This window comes from Annulohypoxylon maeteangense (assembly GCF_022496945.1).
Source record: "Annulohypoxylon maeteangense strain CBS 123835 unplaced genomic scaffold GGS22scaffold_14, whole genome shotgun sequence".
Classification (NCBI taxonomy): Eukaryota; Fungi; Ascomycota; class Sordariomycetes; order Xylariales; family Hypoxylaceae; genus Annulohypoxylon; species Annulohypoxylon maeteangense.
The window spans coordinates 284,732-308,040 of NW_025953261.1; the positions used below are offsets into that span (position 1 = coordinate 284,732).

Below are 23,309 nucleotides of genomic sequence, written 5' to 3' on the forward strand. Positions count from 1 at the left end.
TATCGATAAGAAGGCATCCACATAAGCTCTCATTTAGGTTGCATTACGATGTACGTTGCGGTACGTACCCTGACTGGGTTCATGGATTTCGAGTCAAGAATGATCAAATGACAATTCAGAAAGCTCCCACTCCTCTTTAGAATATTCACAACTTCCACGCGTCGCTTTTCTTAAATTTACAAGCACCACAGCTTTCCACCATGTGCCTTTGAATCTTTCGGCCTTTATGTAGCCAGGACACGCATCTTTCCCGGTGTCTGTGTCTCAACCCGACAACATGGCTGGAGGTACCGGCCAGAAGTTCACCACGGCCACCACCGTTATCGCCGGTGTCTTCTCTTTAGCAGCAACTTTCGTATCTATTGTGTAAGATATATTAATCTGTCTGTCCGTCTGGGGGTAGTAAATACTAATATAGTATTGAAATAGCTCGATATGGCTTCAACTGTAAGCCCACCCCAATTACCCAGTTATCTAATGCACCTAGTTAATCGCGTATACAGGAAGAACTATCGAAAGCCACTGTTGCAAAGATATGTCGTCCGCATATTATTAATGTGAGAATAGTTCAAAATTCCTTATACTCTCGTTTGTCTAATGCCGTCGTCAGGGTTCCGATATATTCCATAAGTTCTTGGGTTAGTATGGTGTCATTGTCAGCATCGGCGTTTCTGGATCCAATTAGAGATATATACGAGGTATGAATGCAAACTACTCCTTAACTTTTTTATATCAATCTAACTTGGCACAAAAGGCTTTTACTATCTACACCTTCTTCCAACTCCTTATCAACTACCTCGATGGCGAACGAGCCCTCATAATTATGGCACACGGACGTGCCCCCGTACACCATCTGTGGCCATTAAACCATGTCTTAGCCAAAGTCGACATATCCGATCCTCATACGTTCTTGGCTGTAAAACGAGGAATACTTCAGTATGCGTGGCTCAAGCCCATTCTCGCCCTAGCTGCAGTCGTCATGAAAGCAACAGGTATCTACCAGGAGGGGTACATCGGCGTCTCGTCAGGCTACATGTGGAGTGGAATTATATACAACATTAGCGTTACAGTTAGTTTGTACTCGCTCGGTCTATTTTGGGTCTGCATGCACAATGACCTGATACCCTACCGACCAGTTCCCAAATTTCTATGCATCAAACTCATCATCTTCGCCTCATACTGGCAAGGGTTCTTCCTTTCCATTCTTGTGTGGCTAGGGGCCATTCCGGATGATGTCCAGGGGTATACTTCGGACAACCTCGCCGCTGCGATCCAAGACGCTTTGATATGTTGCGAGATGCCCGCGTTTGCTGTGGCTCATTGGTATGCCTTTTCTTGGCATGATTATGCCGACAATACCGTTTCCTCCGCCAGATTACCCGTCAAGTATGCCGCAAGGGATGCTTTCGGCATCCTTGATCTTATCGAAGACTCCAAACAGACCTTCCGAGGCGATCAGTATAGTTATAGGGTATTCGACTCTAGTGGAAAAGTTATTGCACACGAAGACTCGAGTTCTCGATTCGCAAGGCTGAAGGATGGGATGAGATACAAGCGAGGAGGTGAGGCCAAGTATTGGATCCCTAAACCAGGCGAGGTCAGGGGAGAGATGAGTGCAAATACGCCACTTCTGAACTCCAATGGAGGACCTAGTGGTAATCCAACACCAAAGTATCAGCATGGGTCTACCGATGAGGCCACACTGGATCCTGATGATGAGAGTCTCTACCACAAGGCACGAGAGTTGGAATTTGGAGACTGGAATGTAAGTTTAACCGACATATTTCATGTCACAATTACTGATATATCTCTTAGTATCCTGTTGTTACCGCAAATGTGCCAACAAGAGAACGCTGGATCTCCAGGCAACCGGCTGTGTATCAATCTAGTACCGGGGCGTGGCATACAACTCGAACCAGGTCATCCCAAAGCATCAGCAACAGGCCAACAGAGTCGACACCCCCAAGTGCTGAAACCGTTATCAGTAAAAAGAAGAAAGGTAAACAGAAGCAACCCAAGTCTACACCTAAACCTCCCCCAGAGCCTACAGCCGCTGTTGCAGAGGAAAGAGAATCAGAAGGTCCTCTAGGTGCACCCCTACTCTCAACAGCCGAACCTCAGATTCTAGAGGAAGAGGCTGAAGAGGAAGATCCTACATTTAAGATAGGAGAATCAACATCCGAAGATGTGACCCCTGGAGGGCAAGAAGAAGAAAGGCAATGGGGAGGCGACGGAGCAGACCGCAGCACAACAAGTCCAGTTTTCAGCACGGGCGAGGACGAGTCTAGCAATGTTTGGGGCGGCGACCGCTTGTGATTTTATTTTGAGATTGTGTTTTGAGTCCTTTTGCGCCGTAATTATTAGATACCCTGGATTTTCGCGTACGGCCGTTTCATACTGGTATGTAACTAGAAGGCAAAGTGAAATATTGAAAAAGAAAATTGAAACTGTAGCTGTGTTTTTTTCCCTCGTCCTTTAAGGCACCTTCGTGATATAAGTCATAATATAAATACCACAATTGAAAATCATTGAAATGACAAACGCTACTCCATCTAGATTCAAATACGAGTAGCAGTAAAGTTAGACTTCTCACAAAGCTTAACACACGTCAAAATTACCTACCCAACTTCCAAACCCCGAATTCACAATTCGTAAAACACGATCAAAGCGTTCACTTCTAAGTTCAGATTGGGTCATAACTACCTCATAGTTGTATCTATATATAGGTAGGTAGATAGGTATATGTAAGATATATATATAGGCACATATATACTCCAATCTCCCAATCATTATATACACGAACTAAAATCTCCTCTTCCTCTTTTTCCTCTTCGTCTCTTTATGTATGTATATCTACACGTATCGTTAACGAATACCCATTAACTACCTACATACCCATTCTCATTCCTACGTACTATCTAACATTTTCATTACCCCCAATACCACGAACTACGAGCTCTCTGTCGCCGGACTCGGCGGCAGGTCACCCGTAGCCCAGTTCACGGGCTCAGAGCCAAGTACGAAGTCTAGCTTTCCGCCGTTGGCGAAGATGTCGTTCCATGTTACCCACGATTTATTCCAGACCTGTCCGTTGACTCTGAGGGATTGCACGTAGTATGATTGGCCGCCGCCGCCGGTGCTCGTGATGATGAGCTTCTTCCCGCTGCCGAGATCGATGGCTAGGTTGCTGAACCATGGTGATCCGATGAGGAAGGTGGTTTGGCCGGTAAGCGGGTACAGCCCGATCATTGACCATAAGACCCAGGATTCCATGGCGCCGGCGTCTGAGTTGCCGGGTAAACCTCCGGGCGTAGGCGCGTAGTAACTATTGGCGGCGTAGCGACTTTGCTTGACGCTCAAGTCTTGGCGGCCGACGAAGTTGAACAGATAGGGGGTGGTGAAGCTAGGCTCGTTGCCGGGGTTGAAGAGGGTGTGGTTGAACTGGGAGTTTCCGGAGCTGACGCCGCCCTCGAAGAACTTCTCGAGTCGCGACAGGAAAGTGTCGTTACCGCCCGCCAGTTCGATCAGCTTGTTCATGTCGTGGTGCGCGTTAAACGAGTACTCGAACGGAAGGGCTTCATAGTAGGCGTCGCCCCAGTAGCATCCTCCGCAGCTGAGCGGGTCCTGCGACGTGAATTTGCCGCTCTGGTCGATCGGCCCAAGGAAACCGGAGAACCCGAGCGCGGTCAGGTCCGGGTTCCATTGGTTGCGCCAGTTGCGAGAACGGTTGAGGTATTTCTGCGCATCGTCATCTTTGCCGAGACCTTTGGCTACTTGGTACAGACCAAAGTCGTTGCCGGCGCTAAAGGTCGTCAGCCTCACATTATTGAAATCGCGAAATCAAAGTATAACTTACTATTCGATAGCTCGACTGACAGATCGCCCGTACTTTGTGGTGATGAAGCCGCGATCTATCCAATCCGGGAGCGCGCCTCTTCCTTCCTTAGTCGAAGATGACTTATCTCTCGAATCGTTGTTGTTGGCAGGCACTTTCTCAGCATCGGTAACCATGGCGGAATATGCGTCGTCCCAGTTGACTGCGCCGCGGACACCCTTCACGTAAGCATCTGCAAGAACGTTATCTGCGTTAGAGCCGCCTTGCGTCGCGCCATTGAAAAACGAGGACCGCGCATCGGGCAAGAAGCCCTCATTCCTCCATATATCGACAAGGGAGCGGATGAATTCTTCGTACGCTACAGGCTGTAGGATGTGGAAAAGCGATGTTGTGCAACGGTGCTATATCTCATTAGGTTTTGGTCATCCTGGTTTGGAATGCGTCCAACTTACCAAATCCCAGAATGTGAAAATATCATCGTAATAAGGCTCAGCTGACGACCAAAGGGGATTCTCACCCGTCTTGTTGGTCGGGATGAGGGACATATGGTATAACGACGAGTAAAGGAGTTGTAGCCTCGTGGTGTTGGAGGTATCCGTTGTCGTGATCTTGGACAACACTTGGCTGTTCCATGCCGTTTTCACATTCTTTTCCAAAGTCTCTAGGGACGTTCCCGCGGGTATCTCGGTATCGACATTTGTGCAAGCTTGTTCGGATGAAATAAACGATACTCCTACTCGCGATGTGACATTAGCACTACTAAAAGTGAAAACAGCACCCAGCCGAGACTTGGAATCCTGTGAACTCGCGGTACTATAATCCTGTAAGTCGTCACCGCTCGAGCCATTTCCGAGGAATGTCTTGAATGTTGCCGCCTGATCGAAATAGCCGCAGAAATACACCGTCCATTGCGGAGCACGGTTCCATCCCTGATAACGTCAATAACTCTGTCCACTCAATCCAATCGATATGCGCCACCAATTAGAGACATACATTGTCATAAGAACCAGATCCTGTGTAACGAACACTGTTATCAGTCGTCGTCACCGAGATGTTACCACCCAAATAATTTTGGCCTAGACCTTGACCCCTGAATGACGGAAGAACGTGCGAGACGTCGACGATGATATTCGAAGCAGCAGCATTTCCAGAGAACTGGTACTGGTATAATCCAGCTTTGGCGGTTGCGCCCAATTCCACCGTAACATCGTTGGATAAATTTGACTTATAGTAGCCAAGCCGCGCCACATCTGCAGCACTCCGGTTGACGCTCTGATCGGCCAATGGGTTTTCGATGGTGCCGACGGCGGGCATCTGTGAGACAACGCCGTATTTTGGGGCGCCGCCAGTGCCGCTCTCGTGCAGCAGGCTAAAACCGATGAAGCTACCGGTCGACTGGTAGCCCGAGTAGCTATCGGATCCGGTGTATAAGTCAGGTCCCAATTTAACCATTCCGAACGGCACGCTCACACCAGGAAATGTGTTGCCTCCATTAGTGGTACCGGTCTTGAAGGGTAAAGTTAATTTGAATTCTTTTTTTTCATTTTAGGGTGTGTTAATTCGGTTTACATACCAGAGGTAACACAAATTGACTCAAATCCTGTTGCGTTTGCAGGTGGAAATTGTGTGCTTGAGCGAGCGCCACGCCCAGCGCCATGCCCGCGGAGGGACGCATCGAGACGGTATGGCTTTGATGTCGGAGTTGATCGAATTGGCTAGAACCAAAAACACCTATGATCGAAACATTGAAAAGCAAAAGAGTCAAGTTACTCCATAAGTTGGTATATATCTTAACGAACGACTTTAGGGAAACCGAAAACATCAAGGCAGTAGTGGTCCCATTCACATAAAGAGCGAGTGAATGTTGAACAGTGCAGCAAGCGAGTGGCTACCTAGACGGAATAGACGATGTTTCTGGCTTGATTCTCTGGCTCCTGACGACATAGATCCCCCCGAACCTACCTAAATTTGGACCTATCCAAAGGAGTAACAAAGCCACGGTGCCTACAGCGTAGGAATCCTTGTGTGGACCGGATTGCGCATTCCCGCTGAGTGAGAGGCTGCAGCGGCTGCAGCTGTAACGTTGACCAAATTTGCCGGAACCCTGCTGCCCTGCATCTACTAGCATTTACCAGCATCTACATAATGAAAGGGTCGCCGGGTTGCCAGGGGTGCAGCTAGACGAGGCGCAGCGACGATCACCTCCCGGAAAAGACATGATCGAAGCTTGGCAGCTAGATTTGAGGCTGCTATTCCATAAATATAGCGAATACTTTATAATAATATCATTAAACAATGGGCTGAGAACATCGTGATCGACGACTTTAGTAGAGAGACAGAGGGGATACCTATGCCGCTATCGTAACAGCGTGGATAAGTTGGCAGGTTGGGTATGCTTCGGTTCCGAGGGCTGACCGTACTAGGTATTCTTCGATTCTTTGGAGGCACGTGCCTAACCAGATTATCTTTTTTCTTTTTTTTTCCATCTCAGCAGCTCAGGTCCTCTTTAAGATCAGCATACTCTGCATAGCTTGGATCTAGTTTTCGATTTCAGTTGACATTGTCATCTGAACTTGCTGCGTCGCGCTTGTGGTGTCGCAGCCTGTCACCCTAACCACACGAAGGATTCTTAGTGTCAAGTAAAGTCCAAGAGTGGGAGGTCTTGCCTCTTCTTGACTTCGGGAGGTGCGTGGTATTCTACAACCGAACGGTGCAGAAATTTATTATCAAGAAGCTCTATTTGAGTAGCTTGATGGGAACCTACCAATGATAATAGCGACAGCGTCCAGGTGCGTTGATCATGCATGAGCCGATTTCCCGAATGCCGATTTGGTGGTAGTGTATAATATATGGTAGGTAGATTATAACTTGGTATGTTGTCGAACACATCTCCTAAGTTATTCTGATAATATGTATTACGCATAGGACGCTGCTTATCGATGCCATGCTCCTTGACTTGATTCAAATGAAGCGGCAAAGAAAAATGGATTGTATGGTTTTCTTAATCATTCGGAGTTCATTTGAATATGAATTTCAAGTCATACGTACCGAAAGTACCTAGGTACCCGAGTAAGGATCAGGGGTGGAAACAGTTTAAATTTAGGTTATTGTCTCCGGTCGTAGGTACCCGGAAGTTAATCGTCTAAGATCCGGAAGGTGCCTAGGTACTTTGTACAATAAATATTGAATATAATAGTACAGATGGGATACATGTGTTGACAACTTGATGTGTACTGTTTCTACCAATGTACTTGACGGGAATGAAATGATGGAGATTGTTATACTAGAAGGTCCAAGCGCCCTAGCTGACCTTAGTAACAAGATATAGGCAAATCATTTCCTAGAATGGTAAAAAGACTGGTCTATGAAATTCAATTGGCCAAATCGTCACTTAGGTATCTAGGTACCTAAGTTTCTATCCAGTGATTCCACAATTATCGACCGCCGTACTCTTTTTGATTGGCTCTTATGTTGAAAATACATAGGTACTTGGATGTTTGGAGGGGTGATCTGGATGATTAGAATTCCTCCCCAAGATGCTAACTGGTTACCCCACTAGGGCTGAAATCCTCAACGTTCAATGGTCCATCTTCACACTCAATTCCTTCTTCCATCTTTTCTCGCTCACCGCATTCAAATTCTGCCAGATTTATGTTAATTCACCATTAGTGACGACATTTAACGAGCCTCACATTGAGCATTCAACAAGATGGGTCGCCGACCCAATCAGGTCATTGTTCAATTCTTTGAACGCGGTCCTAAATTGAATGACAATAGCAATCGTTATCACCACAGGTGCAAGGCTTGCGGCGAGGATTTTCCTAAAGGTCGCAGCGATAGTCTGACCGCCCACCTACTTAAGAAATGTCCTGCCATTTCTCAAGCAGATCGAGTCAACGTTTGCCTTACATTGAACGGACTTAACAACGCGAACCCTACAAGTACAGCGAATCGCACGAATGCCACGAATGCCACGAATCGCACGAATCGCTCTCAATTCGACACCGGCAATATTCTACACAATGATTCTAATCACATCCCTAATCACAACCCCATCATTCCTTCTATTCCGATCGCGCCAGCCTCACCTATCGTTGCTATCGCGCCTACTGCATCTGCTCCTGTGCTGGAACAATCGCAAAATCAAATATGGACACCACTAGAGACATTAGCTGAAGTCTCTCGTCAAATCGAGGCCAATGAGAAGCATGATGATCATTCCGAGACAACACACGACGCCACCAACACTGTGCCAACCACCCTACCTACCAGTGTCCCTGGTGCTGTTCCTATCGCAGCAACCGACTCGAATTCTTTCGAGTTTCACGAGCAATTCACATTGGATAATCCGCCTACGGGTCTCGACAATAATACTCAGATTGATAACAGAGGTATGTCGAAAAAGAAAACTTAGAATTGCCTAGGTAAAAGAATTTATTCTAACAGGAAACCTATTTAGATGTTGGTATATCTGGGAAGATGATTGGTCCTGCCGAAAGGCGTCTTCGTGAAGTCTTTCTCCATGAATACCGTGATTATCATGAGAGACACAATGGTTCCCAGTCAGCGTTATCAGTTGCAGCAGCGGCAACCGCTCACTTAAATAATACGCCAATTATCCATCACCAGGCAGACCACCAGATGGATGCCCATATTCTGGCTGAAAGAGCGGCGCAGGAACAGGAACACCATGAACAGTCAGATATGTTGATAAATTATCCACCTTCCCCGGAGAGGCAACACGCCTCGCAAAGCTATGCAGCCAGCTCGACCACTCCTTGGGATGGAATGACGTACATATCAGACGACATCCATGCTCCGGCCACCGTCAACGACCATGGTCATGCCATGGCTGCAACATTGAGTAAGGGTGGCCGTCGAATGAACACCTCCAATAACCACGGCAAGCATCATCATAGCCGAGCGCGCTTTGATGACATGCGACGAAAACAAGTCCAAGAAGTGCGCAGAATCGGTGCTTGTGCGCGCTGTAAAATTCTACGAAAGACTTGTTCCCCAGGCACACCATGCGATGCGTGTAAGAAGGTCTCTACGCCGAGGGTGTGGAGAACTGAATGTATCCGCGCACAATTGTGTGAGGATATTGATTTATATTCCGCTGGAGTACAAGCTGTGATGTCGCAGAAGCGCATCAATGGGTATAAAAGTACCCATGACCTTGAGAATTCTGGGTTGGTAGTGGAAGTATCACACTTTCCTACTACCGGTCACAAGGCGACCTTTCAAGTGCTGAAAGGAGTGCTCAAAGGTGATGTGATTGCACCCGATCCCGCCGTTCGAATCCTTCTGTTAGACAACAATGCCGAGGACATTCCTGGAAAGGTGGAAGCCTATATGCGCGATGCTCTCCCCCAGCTCATTCGACAGGAGCCGTCCCACCACATTCGCGTTACACTAGACACGGCTGTTGCCGTCGCTGCACAGACCGGTGACGAGCTCTTGAAGAAAGCCTTAGAGCTCTGGGGGATTGTCCAGCTTATGGATCTCGAAAGGCAGTGGACAATGCGCGCCAAGTCGCCCAATGATGATATTGATGAATACTGGATAGATGATGCTTTCGACAGTGAGGCATATACGAACATCTGTCTACAGCTTACTGCCGCCGCGGAACGCAAAGCATCTATTGCTAGTAAGAATTTGCTTAGCGAAATGCGACGTCGCCTACAAGATGGGAAGATTAAGCACGGGTTCCCCATGTTCCTAGTTGTTATTCTTTTCTTGAACTGCATCGAGAAGACAACTTGGGCATTCAAAGTCTGGGAGGAGGAGAACCTTCGGCCGAAATGGCCATTGGAGAGACCTCCTAGCAACTTCACGCGACAAGGAGACACGCTCGCCGATCTGCTGAGAGTGTTACTTAAGGTGCGGAACTTCCTACCCAAGTTGGTCGCCGAGGGTCCGGATTCTCCCATCACGGCCCTTAAGGATAGCCGTGTGATTGAATACTTCCAGCATCTAGGAATCACCCAATCTTATCTCCAGTCCCGCCAGGACCCCCAAAACTTCCAACCAGAAGATTCTCGTTCATTAGAGTTCTTATATGGTTCCAAGATTCTACTTCCGGAAGAGCAATAAACGCTCTCTCAACCTCTCTAAATCTCTAGATACATGAAGACACATTGTCTCACGACTCACGATGTAACGCTACGCTATACTACCAACGAATTCGCATTCTCCCTTATACCAATCGGCGTTACTTGGGAGACAAAAGTTGCAGTTCTGACCAAGATACCCACTTTCTGATTTCCACCAACCAACCACCGTCGAGATTTTTCCTCTTCTTTCAACGCGGCGACGCGTCAAATTTGATCTCTCTCGACTACGACTACGGCTACGAAGACGACTACTGCAATTGCATATAATGTACCACTATACGAGTACATGACTGGGTGGTGTTGGAGGCTTGCTTAGCTTCGGTTTGGACTTTTGTAGTACCCTCCCTTGGTCATAAATTGGCCTTTTGGGGTGCGGGAACCCGGTCCTGGCTATAGACTCATTAATTGATGATTGCCCTCCTATTCCCACCCAATACTATGAAGTGTTTTTATGATTGTGACATGTCGTGCTTGTGATGATAATAATAGTGATATGGGGTCTCTAGGACCATAAAACACCAACAACTAACTCTATACAGAATTCTTGTTCTTATTGTTATTGTGTCATCCATAATATAACTAATCTCCAAGACTATAATCATGTCCGTCTGTCTGTCCTATGTCCTAATCCCCCCTCCCCATCCTTCCTACCTCTTCTCTCATCTTCCACCCCTCATCTACTCTTCTACCCCCATCTCCATCTTCATCCCCTCTACAAACTATCCCCCAACTTCCAAGCCCTAAGCCTGAACTCAAGCACATACGCCTCGGTATCCGCCAGCACAGGGAGTTGGATCGGGGGTCTAGCCGCCACAAACCGCTGCGGGCTAAGGAACCCCGCGATTCTATAATCACCACTCCCCTCTTCTCCTCCTCCACCAGCATCTCTCGCACCAACGCTCCCCCTTCCCGTACGCCGTCTAACAAGCGCCTAGCCCGTAGCCGTACGTTCCAGAGTCCCGGGCCCAACCCCAGACCCCGCAGTAGCAGTACTAGACCCGCCGCTTCCGGCGCCGCCACCGTTCCGCCGAGGCCGTTTAAAGCACGCGAACTCGCTCCTGCTCTGCTCCCTAAGCTTCTTCAGGACCTCGCGCATTCCAGGCAATTCATCCTGTAACCTGGCCCTGGCCTGGTTATCCGTCTTGGAGTCGAGCATGGAGTAGACTTCTCCCTGGATGCCTGACGCGCGCTCGGTCGTGTACTGGCTGAGGGTTTGAGCGAAGAACTCGACGTCGAGGGTCGCTTGCATAAGTGCGCCTAGGTCGAATTTCGGGCGCGCTTTGAGGCATTCGAGGAGCTCGCGGCTGATTTGCTCGAGGAGGTAGGATATTACTTGGTGTGTCATGCTGGGGGCTGTCGTGGAGACTTGGGTGTGTACTAGCACGAGGGTGAGTAGGGCCTCGTAGACGTACGGTTTGACTTCCGAGGGCTTAGGTGGAGCCCACTTAGGGTCCGCGAGGCCGGCACGGATGACCTTGCGTAGGGCGTCTAGCGAGGGGCGTGTGAATGTCTGGAAGAGGCGGGCGTCGATTTGGCCGAGGACGTCCTTGATGGTTTTGGATTCGTCGGTGAGTTTTACGGAGAAAGCGTTCTCAAACTGGCCGTTTAGGTTGGGAACTACCTTGGTGCGCAGGGCATGGAGGTTGCCGAGTGTTAAGAGCATGCGAACATTCTATAATATTGTTAGCGATTTTAATACACACAACTGAAATGAGAAAAAACCTACCCTGTCACCAGCGTCGACGGTCCCCGAGTTAACAGTCAGGGACGCTCTATCGCTGACGGATGCTACAACCAAGTCCACATCGGCAGTCCACTCATCATCCGCCTTCTTAATCGCGCGTTCCGCATTTTCAACCATTCCGCTAAGGGCCTTGTAAAGCGTCGTGACGTATTGACTTCGCACCATCTGTAAGAGCTTTGACGGCGGCGCAAGGACGATACCCCCGGAGCCAGGCTTAGCCATTGCCTCTGGAATGTAGAGAATCTTCTGCATCCCAGAGAGCAAGGCGCCTTCGAATGATGCGAAGCTTGCCGGCATGCGCGTGACGTCTCCCATCTCCTTGGTGCGCTTCCAATCCTCGACATACTTAATGTTTTCGGCGTCCTTGTTCCACGCAGCGCATAACGCAGTGACGGACCTCTCTCTTGCAGCACCAACAAGGGTCTTTAACATCTCAACCTGGTTCGCATCTTCTTGCTTGACAGGAGCTACGCTCGCCATCTCGGATGCGCCAGATCCCACCAAGCTAAGCATCTTGGATAGGTAGTGTACTCCGCTAACCGAATTGGAAGTCGGCGGCCAGAATGCGAATTTCTCCCATGGTTCGCCTCTTTTAGGGGATGGAGGAGGTAGATTATTCGCATCGAAGTTGAAACGAGGGTCTCGTGCGCTAGTAGGTGTCAGCCCTGCTGACAAAGGAGTTCCGGGCGAAGGCGGCAACGGAGAGAAGAGTAGCGAAATATCCTCGGGGGGAGCACCAGCAAAGAATTCAAAGACGTGCAAACGTATCATATCAACTAATTCAACAGTGCCTTTCTGTAAATCAACAGTTCCCTGCTGAGAAAGCCGGTGATGGTCGCGGGATTCGCCATTGTAACCTGTGGGTAACGACTTCTGTGCTTTTCCGTCGATAAAGCTCTCGACAGTTTGCCAGAATTCTACTACCTCTCCTAGAATACCCTGGGCGGATAGGAGACTTGATAAGAAGGCTAGCATCTTCTCCCATAATTCGATGACGTCAGCGGAATCCAATCCGGTGGCTTTACTATCAACCGATTGTCGGCCGAGATGTTTCAGATGTGAAGCCATCATCTGAGGTGCTGGTTTTTCAGCGTTTGCTAGACGGCGTCGAAGTACTTCGATCTCGACTTTTGCCCGTTCGCCGGTCGAAGCTATCTTTCCCTTCAGATAGTCGTACCTACTTAGAAGCCATACCCAGATCGGATTGTCATCAACACCAAGTTCTAGCAATAAGCTGATTAATTCCATATGTTGGTCTTGTGGTTGGCCGGCCAAAGTTTCTGCCCTGTTCACCGTATGAAGCGATGTAAGCCTCCTCCATACGTCGCGTTTGAAGAGTTGAATTTGTTCCTCGACGTCGTACCACATTCTAGCCGCGAGAAGAATCTGGTATGTCTGCGTCTCACTCGGCGGCGTCGAGCCTAATTCTTCAACAAGTTTCCGCGCTTCATCTGCGAACCTTCGGGCGCGGACATACTCCTCTACCAAGGCTTCATAATCTTTTCTCTTAATACTATCGGCAATATTGGAACTTGCTTCGATGTACTCCTTATACCGATCAAGCGAGGTCGAAACGGTCTTGAGATTCTCCTCCTTCTCCCGACCACCGAGCGCAGGGCCCCAAACATCTTCAGCCTTTGCCGCGACGTCCAACAAGGGCGTCTTGATGCCCATGACTCCGTAATCGCTCTCTTTAACCAATGCATTCTTCTTTTTGGTGATATCAGGGACAGGAGATACTAGTGGGTTTGTACCGAGTGCGGCACCGCCCATGCTGTTCCTGAAACTACTCCTACTAGCATGTCGGGAATGTCCACGGGCGCGAATTATGGGAGATGGAGGTTCAACACCCCTGTACTTCATCTCTTTATAAACATTGTCGATTGTAGCTTTGGCTCGAACGAATCTCTCGAAATTGGACTCGACAAGGACTTTCAAGGATGCGGACTTTTGGTCAATGGACTTGGAAAGCACCTCGAGACCGTTCAATAGGGATTGGGTATCGGCAGCCGCATGCATTTGGGATAAGAACAACGCAGGAGAGAAGCTCGTGGACGACAAGAGGAAGCGATTCCCTATGAACACATTGGTAAGTTTGGACCAATAGGAAATATAGTCACATTAAACATACGTAAACGAATATCATCTTGAACCGGTACTCCCAATGACTTCAATGCTCTGACGACGCTATCCGACGTCCCCAACGGATCGGGCTCATCCTTCTGGACCAAGTTGCTCACTCCATTTGCCGACTTCTCAGATCCTTGGACAATACTAGCTCTATTGCTAACAGCTCGTTCGAGTGCTTGATATCGGGATTTCCTTCGATTGATTTTCTGCTTCTTTTGTTCTAGTTCACTATCCGAATCGTCACTCTTGTCCTTCTCCGTAGGCCATTCAGTGGGGAATGGTGTAGACAGCTGGTAGAACTCCAGCACGTTCCTATCGAAGTCCGCCATGATTCCTACACCTTCTACTATTCGATCGTTGCCTTATGGCAATAGTATATGGCCCCGGCCAAATCCTAGGATCCTCCCATTCGTCAACTTAGGTATGTACGGATATGGTATCGTATGTAACTTCTAGTTTTCGTTTTGCGCGCACTCTCAGAGAATGCTAGGTCGTCGGTGAATAGGTGCGGATCGGTAGGTATGTAGGTGTAAAGGGTGGGATGAATAGAGGTGTTGTAACTTGTAACTTGTCGCATAGAAGGTAGAAGGGATTATGTAAACCGATATTACGTCTGTGCAACCTGGAATTGACATCAAACTAAAACGCAACCCCTGCATAGCGAAATGCAGCCACAGTGCAGAGCATTATGTAATTGGTGGCTAATGCAGGTATCGATAGGTAAGATCGATGTTACGTAGCCGTCGGGAAATCTCTGGCAAAAACATGGAAACCCCAATTAATTCGGCTCAAATCTGGACCCACATTGGTGTTATCAGATCTTTCAGAAGCAGCAGCCGTCCGTCCGATACCACCCGAGCCGCAAAAGTGCTTCCAAGGTTCTTTGCGTTGCGAAATCGAAAACAATTCCTACGACAACCTCTTCCATACGCCAGCATTTTTTACTTTTCGCAGGAGCCCACCGATAATACCCAAAGCTCCTACATATAATCCTATATAATGCTGGCCATTCGAACGGCCGCCGCACCTTTGCGGCGCCAATGCCTAACCGCGGCCCCTCGAGCTGCCGCAACTCTATCCTTCCAGGTGGGCGCTCAGTGAGAGTTTCGACTTGGGTGGCACGGTTACTAACCCATCCTTTCTTTACAGAACCAAAGATTCTACTCCGACAAAGTCGCCAAGTTCACCGGTGTAAAGGGCTCTGATGTATGTGTTACGATCGTCTTATGCGACTGTTGTCATGCGCAATTCGACCGAGGAAAATCACTCAAACTTGGATTTGGTCTTGGCATTGGCATTGGCTAGTTGATGTTATTTATTTGGAGGACAATTCACTAATAAGATGGACTATAGGGCCGCTACCCGGTCAGCATTATCGAGGGTGACGGAATTGGTCCCGAGATTTCGCAAGCTGTGAAGGATATCTTCGAGGCTGCTAAGGTTGGTTGACGGCTCGATTCTCCTCAAAGCCAAGGTACAATACTGAAACTTGTCTTCTTAGACGCCCATTAGCTGGGAGCCCGTCGATGTTACCCCTAAACTGGTAGATGGAAAGACTACCATCCCCTCCGAAACCATTGAGAGCATCCAAAGAAACAAGGTTGCCCTTAAGGGTCCCCTTGCCGTAAGTCTACGACCGCCTATTTATGCGCGCGCTGCTTCAATAATCTAATTATTTCCATAAGACCCCCATCGGCAAGGGACACGTCTCCCTCAACCTCACCCTCCGACGGACATTCAACCTCTTCGCAAACTTACGACCATGCCGATCCGTCGCCGGCTACAAGACAAACTACGACAACGTCAATACTGTCCTGATCCGAGAGAACACCGAGGGTGAATACTCTGGAATTGAGCACGTTGTGGTCGATGGTGTCGTTCAGAGCATCAAGCTCATTACCCGCGAGGCCAGTGAGCGTGTCCTACGATTCGCATTCCAACACGCCGAGGAGATCGGCCGCAAGAAGGTCCGCGTCGTCCACAAGGCCACCATCATGAAGATGTCCGACGGTCTATTCCTCAAGACCGCGCGTGAAGTCGCCAAGGACTTCCCTAGTATCGAGTTCGACGCCGAGTTGCTGGACAACACCTGCCTGAAGATGGTCACCGACCCCCAACCGTACAACGACAAGGTCCTCGTCATGCCCAACCTGTACGGTGACATTCTTTCCGACATGTGCGCCGGTCTCATCGGCGGTCTCGGTCTTACTCCCTCAGGCAACATCGGCGACGAGTGTTCTATCTTCGAGGCCGTGCACGGATCCGCGCCGGATATCGCTGGCAAGGGTCTCGCCAACCCCACAGCTCTTCTTCTCAGCTCCATGATGATGCTGAGGCACATGGGTCTGACCGACTACGCCAACAGAATCGAGAAGGCCACGTTCGACACCCTGGCGGAAGGAAAGTCGCTGACGGGCGACCTCGGCGGAAAGGCGAAGACTGGCGAGTATGCGGCGGCTATCATTTCCAAGTTGTAGATACCTCTTCATCATCCATCATACATCAATAGTGGCGTCCATTAGAAGGGAGCTGGGTAGTTCCGCTTGTAGAGTGTACAACAATGGGAACGAATTTGCATGACTGAAGTCGAGATTTGGCTTCTATTGGTGAATCGTGTAAGCTGCGGGATCGTGAAACTAGTATTCCATACTTACTTATTTACTTACACCTCCTAACTCGAGATCTCAACATGATTTTTTTTTCATAATGAAAGGGGGGTCCGTCTAAAGATTTTCTTTTTCATGATTTCATCCCATATCCTACCCGATTATGTGTCTTGTCGTCCCTAGCTCTACGTCATAGGGATATATGAAGGAACAATCTTACCCGACCGACATAGAGGCTTACCTCCTCCCGCCAGTAGACGGTAGTAAGACATCAGCCCAACATCTCAGATCAGCTTGCGGCGCATGCCAAGCTCGATCCTAGCGTACTCAGCTCCGTCCTATACCTATAAATTATTCAACGAAGGACTTGAGGTGACACGTATCGAACCTTAAACCGATCGCCCGTCCGTTTGTGCCCCCAACAGCCGTAACGGGATACGATTTCAAAAAACCATGCCCGCTAGACAAGTAATCGAAAGCTCGCCACAGTCGATACACTATTCTTACTTGGTCGCCTCGACCTATATCGTACCATGACTGCTTCCTGTACATGCGCCAAGGGTATCAGGATATGTATGTCTTATCTCGCATGATTCTTGCGGCATTTTCTCATGTCGGAATCGGTATGCGCGGGCTATCTGCCCTCGGCGACCTGGATAGGTACCTAGATAGGGGGGGCGTGGGATGTGGATGAATAGGGAAGGGATATGAGTAATTGGATAGGCTATACGATTTTAGATAGAAGCATAGATGTGTGAACAGACAAAGTCGTCAAAGTTTGATATTTTTTGAAGCTTAGACGAGGTTACCGAAAGATGAGCTTGGGAAATCACGATCGCAAGTTTTGGAGGTTAGGTATAGGGCCTCGCTTTCGCTCACTCATCTTTCTCGAGTCATACACGTGCTGCGGGTTATAGGTTGATGTCCAGAGCATCGAAATCGATGTTCAGAGAGAGCGCGTGCGTTAAGTAGCGCTCAGGCATCGAAGATTCCTGCACAGAACCCCTATTCTACTATTGGAGAGGACGGAATCGAATGCGCGCCATTTAGCTTCCCCAGATTATATTTTCTTTCATCAACGACTTGCGTGTCGTACATGGTATTATCAGGAAAGCCGCGTGTGGCCTCGTAAAACCACTGGCTGAGCTCGCGTGCCCCCGGACCTGCAACAGCGCGTTGCGGGTTTCGGGCTCCAAGCCGAACGGGCTGGGCCGCAAAGCAACATCTTCCCGCGTCTTCACGCCATTGCCGAATAACCTCCCGTTCCGCTTGGTCTCAAGGGCAGGTTTCTGCGAGATGAACCGCGTACAAAGGTTTTTATTCTCCTTGAGGTTTCGGCGGTGACGTATCTCAGCCCATCATCGTGGAGAAGACGGTTCCATTCGATATATTGCAGCCTTTTGAGCAACAGTACACGAGATCCTTTATCGAGATTGCTTACCAGTAGTGCAAGTCGTGCAACCCTTCCTAGGAGATAATTGCACGCGGTCAGAAACAACCTCGAAACCCAATATCCTCGTTGACCTGCTTACCTGCCTTACCTAGGTAGTGTTACGGTCTGCCTATCGATCGAACCAGTCGGTTTCAAGGAAAGATTTTCTCTCTCTTGCGAATGTGATAGGTAAGTTTCGAGACTTGCATGATCGCGAAATCTTCTTCCCATCTTGCAGCTTTTCCAGAGTGTGATCGGGTTCCTATTCTAGGGAAATGCCTCAAGGGGCGTGTACTTTATCACGAGGTGCTTTCCTTTCCCTAATAGACGGTGACTAAAAAAAGCCTCGGACAGAAAAGTACTCCCGTAGACGGGCAGATGATGTACACATCCAAGACTGCCTAGAAGAAATAACAAATTGACAAATTTGCATCGGGCACTTTGGCTAAGTATCATCGTGCTCGTATTCGTCCAATGATATTAGTTTTAAATCCCAAGACATCGACCGTCCAGACCATGGTCGTCTAAAACATGGGGTTTGGAGGTTTAGCCTCCTCTCCATCCTTAGACATCCTTAATTGGACATCAACAACAGGCGGACAGTGCAGCAGGGCTGGGGAATAGAAAATGGGGATGTGGAGGTAATTAACCTGCTAATGTAAGACTGCAATGTGTAATCATTCAGGAGACACACTATGCAGTAATATTGGGGCGACTGGATAGCACAAAAGGCTCACCGAGAGAAGTTGATCCTCACCATTGCATGTTTGATTCTCCGCCTATCCGCAAATTGGTGCGAATTGGTGTGAATTTGGTCTGTTTAGTTTATGCATCTTATTTTGTAGGCTGGTTGGTTGTTTCAAACTCGGTGCGGAAATATCACGGAGATGAGACGCCGTCGATATACGGAAGTACTTGGACTAGTCCCGGTGAGGCTAGAGTCCGGCTAGCTAAAGTTTCGTCATCCAATCACGGAACGTCGGGCGAACCATTTAGGGAAATCGTTGACAGGGGTGTAGGTACGTACATCGTACATGTAGCCAGTGTCCGACACCAAGAAATCCAAGTCTTCTTCTCTTTTCTTGTCCTTTCAACGCCCAGGTGTTGAGATCATCCCGACCGATTTCCCGCACTACTGTACCTAACCAACTAAATGATGTACCTAGAGAAGCATGTATTGCAGATCTACACCTCTCGAGGCTTCTTCTAGAAAGGGAAACATGTACTAGGCTGCTAGGTGAGATGAGCGAAACATCCATGACGCCCTAGACGCCTTTGCTTCATTCTGCGTGCCTGCCAAGCCGGATTTCGCGAGCAACCATCACGCATATTTCGAGATCAAAAGCAAGATCAGAACGCCCTTATGAACCTTCTCTACTGAGAGTTTGGACGGGCAAGAAGCACACCTTGAGCGATTTGGTGGGATCGGCGTTCTATAATTGGACGGCCTTCCATCTTTTAAAGTCCGTCAGCAGCCAAGTCCAGTTAAGCCTTTTTCCCGTATCTACCTGCTGCTAAGGTCGATTAGTGGCAGATTTAGAGCCCCCTCTATGCCTAACTTAGAAAGAGCGCTTTCTCGGTCTTTTTTTCAAGGAAGAAGGATGAGGAGCTTGAGGAACAGGAGGAGCTGCGATGACGATATGTCAATATGTAATTGTGATTATCCCGCGAAACTTGGAAACCTCTGGTCCTCTGACGATGTACGGATTACATCAATCCCATACCGCTCATTAACTAGCAGTTAAAATACCGACTAATAAAGGTGTGGGCGTATTAAGAATATCTCGACCGGTCTTCCAACAAGCGGAAAGCTATCGAAGCTGAGCTGCGTAGTACGTGGAAGTCAGGTTGCATCATGCATAACCCTCACATATGTATGTCGCGTGACAATTCTGGCAACGCTCATCTTTGCCCGCGACGAACAAGGTAGTCATGTATAAAGTACTATATGTGTGGACACGGGGGATGAGGATGGGGGCTTTAAGCGGTCTGATGTTGGTACAACTATTCCAAGCAGTTAAGAAGTCCAAGAAGTCCAAGAAGCCGAACAAATAACAATTAAGGATTTCCGTCAAAACCTAGTTACAGCAGGTACCTAGAGATCGGGAGCTTTCCTATTCCCTTCCACGCACACACCCCCTAGATAGACCCCTACCAACCTACCTATGTACACTAAAACTTGCAGCCAGTTAACGACGTAGTAGCGCCGCATCGAGCAAAGTAGCAGCCGAGCGGAGCCCCAAAATACGGTACCCACACAAGGTAGTCTCGCGCGCGCGAGAGAGGGTATTTCCGAATACGTTTGGCTGCGTCTCAGTTAACAAAATCACTCATCCGGCGCTGGGTTTAGTATTGTAATTATTATTACTGGAGATTACTAGAGATTACCTTATACACTTACACATATACAACAATACTTAGCCGCGTGAACAAAAGTAAATGTACAATATACCACTAGATTAGGGGTCCAACTAGTCTCATGTAGGCACGTGTAGGTATCTATGTGCTCGACGGGGGAACCGGAGAATCCGGTCTTTTTGTGAAGATTATATATAGCCGTCCCGTCGCCTTCCTCGAAACTTTCTTTTTCGTATCCTGTAGTCAAACACTTCCCCAAGACCAATCTCCGCTCTCAAGCCTCTTCTTCGATCTGCTCTTCTACTTATCTAAACCTACCAACCCAGGTTTCACCTATAACTTAGTTTCTTAAAAAAAACCACCTAGTTATAAACATCTACATACTTATCAATTCAATATGCCTTCCGTAGATATCAAGCAGATCGTCGACACCAAGCCCTTGGCTTTCACCATCAAGACCGGAGGTGGTCGATGGCAATGCCAGATACACAAGGACAGAGCCTCATAGTGAGCTACCCTGTCCTCTTATATCTATTACCTAACGAAACACTGAAACCATCTTCCCCAGTGAGCGCGCTCGCGTCGTCAGAGCCCCCGGGATCTCACGTACCGACTCCGGCCTCTCGACCTCGTCAACCTCATCGACGAGCTCAAAAGCGTCTTTTTAGACGTTCCCAAACCTCATTTTCCCATTTCATCAGTCCGTACATGAAATGGGATGGAGATGGGTATCCCCGAGCGCAACCCCGTTTCCGCATCCGTCATTTACCACCTTGTCACACGAGCACATTGCTAGATTGGTCTTTTGCTGTTCTCGATTTGGAACGTCTACCCACGGAATTACCCACTTACATCACAAATCACACCAAAAAATAATGAGCAAAAAAGAAAAAACCAGTTGGGGCCACCTGATTGCGGCATTATCTGGAGACTCCCCGAAGCGGCGGCTCGAGCTGATTCGGCTGTCGCATCAGCTTGTGCCACCCCAGCTGCAATATCACCCACACCCACACGCCTATCAGATATCTTACTTGAGATAAAGTACAGTACATGGTACACTTACCACCTAATGGGATTTGGAGAATGCGGGATGAGGATTTGGGGAGAGTGAAAAACTGTGAGGAAGAAAAGGTTGTCGTATCCAATTGGACGGAAGGGGGAACCGCAGATCAACTGACCGACGCTGTGGAACGCCTTTCGCTTTTCTACAGCACTGGGTGTTTACTACTATTACTTACTAATGATGCTGGGATTCGGTTAGTTGAGAGGTCCTCCTAATCCCGCTGTCTGACTAGCGGAAGGGGATCGCACAGATGGGGATTACTTTGCCGTACCTATTCAAAGACAGTAAAATCATGCAAAACCCGCAAAAAATATACATATCATTTACCTATTGTTATCGAATACCTGTTTCCCGTTCGCTTTTCTAGGCCTGTGACACTTTGTTAGATAATACTTACTACCTACCACCTAGGTATCTACCAACTTAGCACCTACATTCTATGAGCTTAGCTAACTGGTTGACTGTTGGGGGTCCGGGTTACCCAAGATAGATATGCCGCATAGCGCCGGTGGGAAAGGTGTTTTTATCTCTGTTCCTTCGATGCTGGCGTGAGGCGTTTTCACCTGCATGTACATACCCAATTCGAATGAAAAATATGGGTAATTCGTTTGCACGCGCTCATTGCCATCTCATCCCTTGGATCTATCGAGGGCCGTTAGATCGGTGGCGTCGTGTCGCGGGCCGGACTAGATGGCCCTCGAATAGGATTTGTGCCCATTACGACTACTCTGACCGGTGCTGATGCCGTGTCCCGTGCTCGAGGGTATTCGGATTACTTGATGGAATCTATTACGTTGGGGTTGGGAAAGTTCACTATTTCCGCGATGCCCTTTGGGGCGCGTGGGATTGTTGGGAGTTTGATGTGAGGGTATGTAAGGGCTCTAGCTATTATAATACGAGACGGGTAGCGATGGCTGATTATATATAGGTTTGTTACCTAGCTGTAACTTATCCTAGTTCGCAAATTTGCGAGCATCCCAGGTCATCTCGACGTCGTGTCCGAGATAGAGAAGAATTGGATGAAGAACTGCTACGATGCTACAACCGCGCTTAGCAATAATCATAGCTCGCTCTGTCCTACATCTGAGTTAAGGATTGCATCGGCCTAGACGACTCTATGGCTGACATCGCTATGCTGTGCTGAATTGTGGTATGTTAGACAACTACGGCTTATATAACCTCATCGGTTCCATAACCAAAAATTTACAATAGAGAAGGTAAGTCTTCTTATTGTCAAGTCTACATGCGCATCTTCACAACCATGGCGCTGCTCCCATCGCTATCTGCACACACTAAATCCAGACATGTGCCCACTACGCTCTGTGTGTGCCTTAAAATGTAAGGAGCTCGAGCGTCGGCAGGTAGGTTCGAGAAGAGTACGATACTCATAAGCTCCCGCTTTTGAGGTACTGGGCATCTATAGTCATGCTCATGACTATTGCCTACTTAGGCAGACATCATAGCTCTTATGGCAATGATAGTCTTGCCTAATTAAAAGGACATATGCCCATACTCCTATAACGGCGTGTGAGCTTGCATAGTAGGAGATCGAATAGTATTAAAAAACGCCACAGCCGACTTCGTCGTCTTCCGGATCTAAGTCGGCGATCCGTGATCGTGGATCGAACCAAACCTAGGGATATTCTCGACGATCCTATCTAGTCTTAGTGGTTGTTATGGAGACTTCGTTGGTAGTCGATAGGTGCCACGTAGTACTATGTATTGCGAGATCCTTTGATATGGGGACTGTTCCCTCTTGTGCTAGACGTAATTTCTGTTGACGTAGAGATATCGGCTCATCTTCGAATATAATTAGTTATAGTCTTCCACTAGTAAGTGCCATAAGGTCTTTATCCATGATACTTATGGCAGCGCCCTTATACTACTCAACTACTTAAAGTTATAAAGACGTCATAGAATCCGGATATCGTGAAGTTCACCCACTTCTAGAACCCTTATGACGTACGGATGTGTACGTAGTGTTTCGTCGACTAAATATCTGGATTCCAGGTAAAAATACCTGTA

General features: G+C 48.2%; 6 protein-coding genes across 6 annotated transcripts; 4 read left to right on the plus strand and 2 right to left on the minus strand.

Moving 5' to 3' along the window:
• The first annotated feature begins 83 nt into the window (after positions 1–83).
• Positions 84–2,455, plus strand: GGS22DRAFT_168668 (DUF300-domain-containing protein). Its single transcript, XM_047962203.1, has 6 exons — positions 84–366; positions 430–447; positions 504–557; positions 611–698; positions 755–1,765; positions 1,816–2,455. The coding sequence occupies exons 1-6, from the start codon at positions 278–280 to the stop codon at positions 2,314–2,316; spliced, it is 1,761 nt and encodes a 586-aa protein (XP_047816598.1). The 5' UTR covers positions 84–277; the 3' UTR covers positions 2,317–2,455.
• Positions 2,456–2,949: 494 nt separating this feature from the next.
• GGS22DRAFT_190745 (glycoside hydrolase family 92 protein) lies at positions 2,950–5,510 on the minus strand (the record flags this gene model as incomplete). Its single annotated transcript, XM_047965020.1, has 5 exons — positions 2,950–3,802; positions 3,857–4,236; positions 4,288–4,764; positions 4,829–5,341; positions 5,409–5,510. 5 exons carry the CDS (start codon positions 5,508–5,510, stop codon positions 2,950–2,952), a joined length of 2,325 nt encoding a protein of 774 aa, XP_047816599.1.
• Positions 5,511–7,487: 1,977 nt separating this feature from the next.
• On the plus strand, positions 7,488–10,383 carry GGS22DRAFT_40400 (uncharacterized protein). The gene is made up of 2 exons (XM_047967001.1): positions 7,488–8,226; positions 8,295–10,383. The coding sequence occupies exons 1-2, from the start codon at positions 7,545–7,547 to the stop codon at positions 9,929–9,931; spliced, it is 2,319 nt and encodes a 772-aa protein (XP_047816600.1). The 5' UTR covers positions 7,488–7,544; the 3' UTR covers positions 9,932–10,383.
• Positions 10,384–10,601: 218 nt separating this feature from the next.
• On the minus strand, positions 10,602–14,409 carry GGS22DRAFT_168672 (exocyst complex component Sec5-domain-containing protein). The gene is made up of 4 exons (XM_047962204.1): positions 13,827–14,409; positions 11,678–13,770; positions 10,661–11,623; positions 10,602–10,619 (listed from the first exon to the last, which is right to left on the minus strand). Exons 1-3 carry the CDS (start codon positions 14,152–14,154, stop codon positions 10,883–10,885), a joined length of 3,162 nt encoding a protein of 1,053 aa, XP_047816601.1. The 5' UTR covers positions 14,155–14,409; the 3' UTR covers positions 10,602–10,619; positions 10,661–10,882.
• Positions 14,410–14,657: 248 nt separating this feature from the next.
• Positions 14,658–16,542, plus strand: GGS22DRAFT_40404 (uncharacterized protein). Its single transcript, XM_047967002.1, has 5 exons — positions 14,658–14,911; positions 14,975–15,031; positions 15,179–15,265; positions 15,327–15,449; positions 15,511–16,542. The coding sequence occupies exons 1-5, from the start codon at positions 14,825–14,827 to the stop codon at positions 16,300–16,302; spliced, it is 1,146 nt and encodes a 381-aa protein (XP_047816602.1). The 5' UTR covers positions 14,658–14,824; the 3' UTR covers positions 16,303–16,542.
• A 4,076-nt stretch (positions 16,543–20,618) lies between these two features.
• GGS22DRAFT_190749 (uncharacterized protein) lies at positions 20,619–20,889 on the plus strand (the record flags this gene model as incomplete). The annotated part of the gene is made up of 2 exons (XM_047965021.1): positions 20,619–20,728; positions 20,790–20,889. The coding sequence occupies 2 exons, from the start codon at positions 20,619–20,621 to the stop codon at positions 20,887–20,889; spliced, it is 210 nt and encodes a 69-aa protein (XP_047816603.1).
• Positions 20,890–23,309: the final 2,420 nt, after the last annotated feature.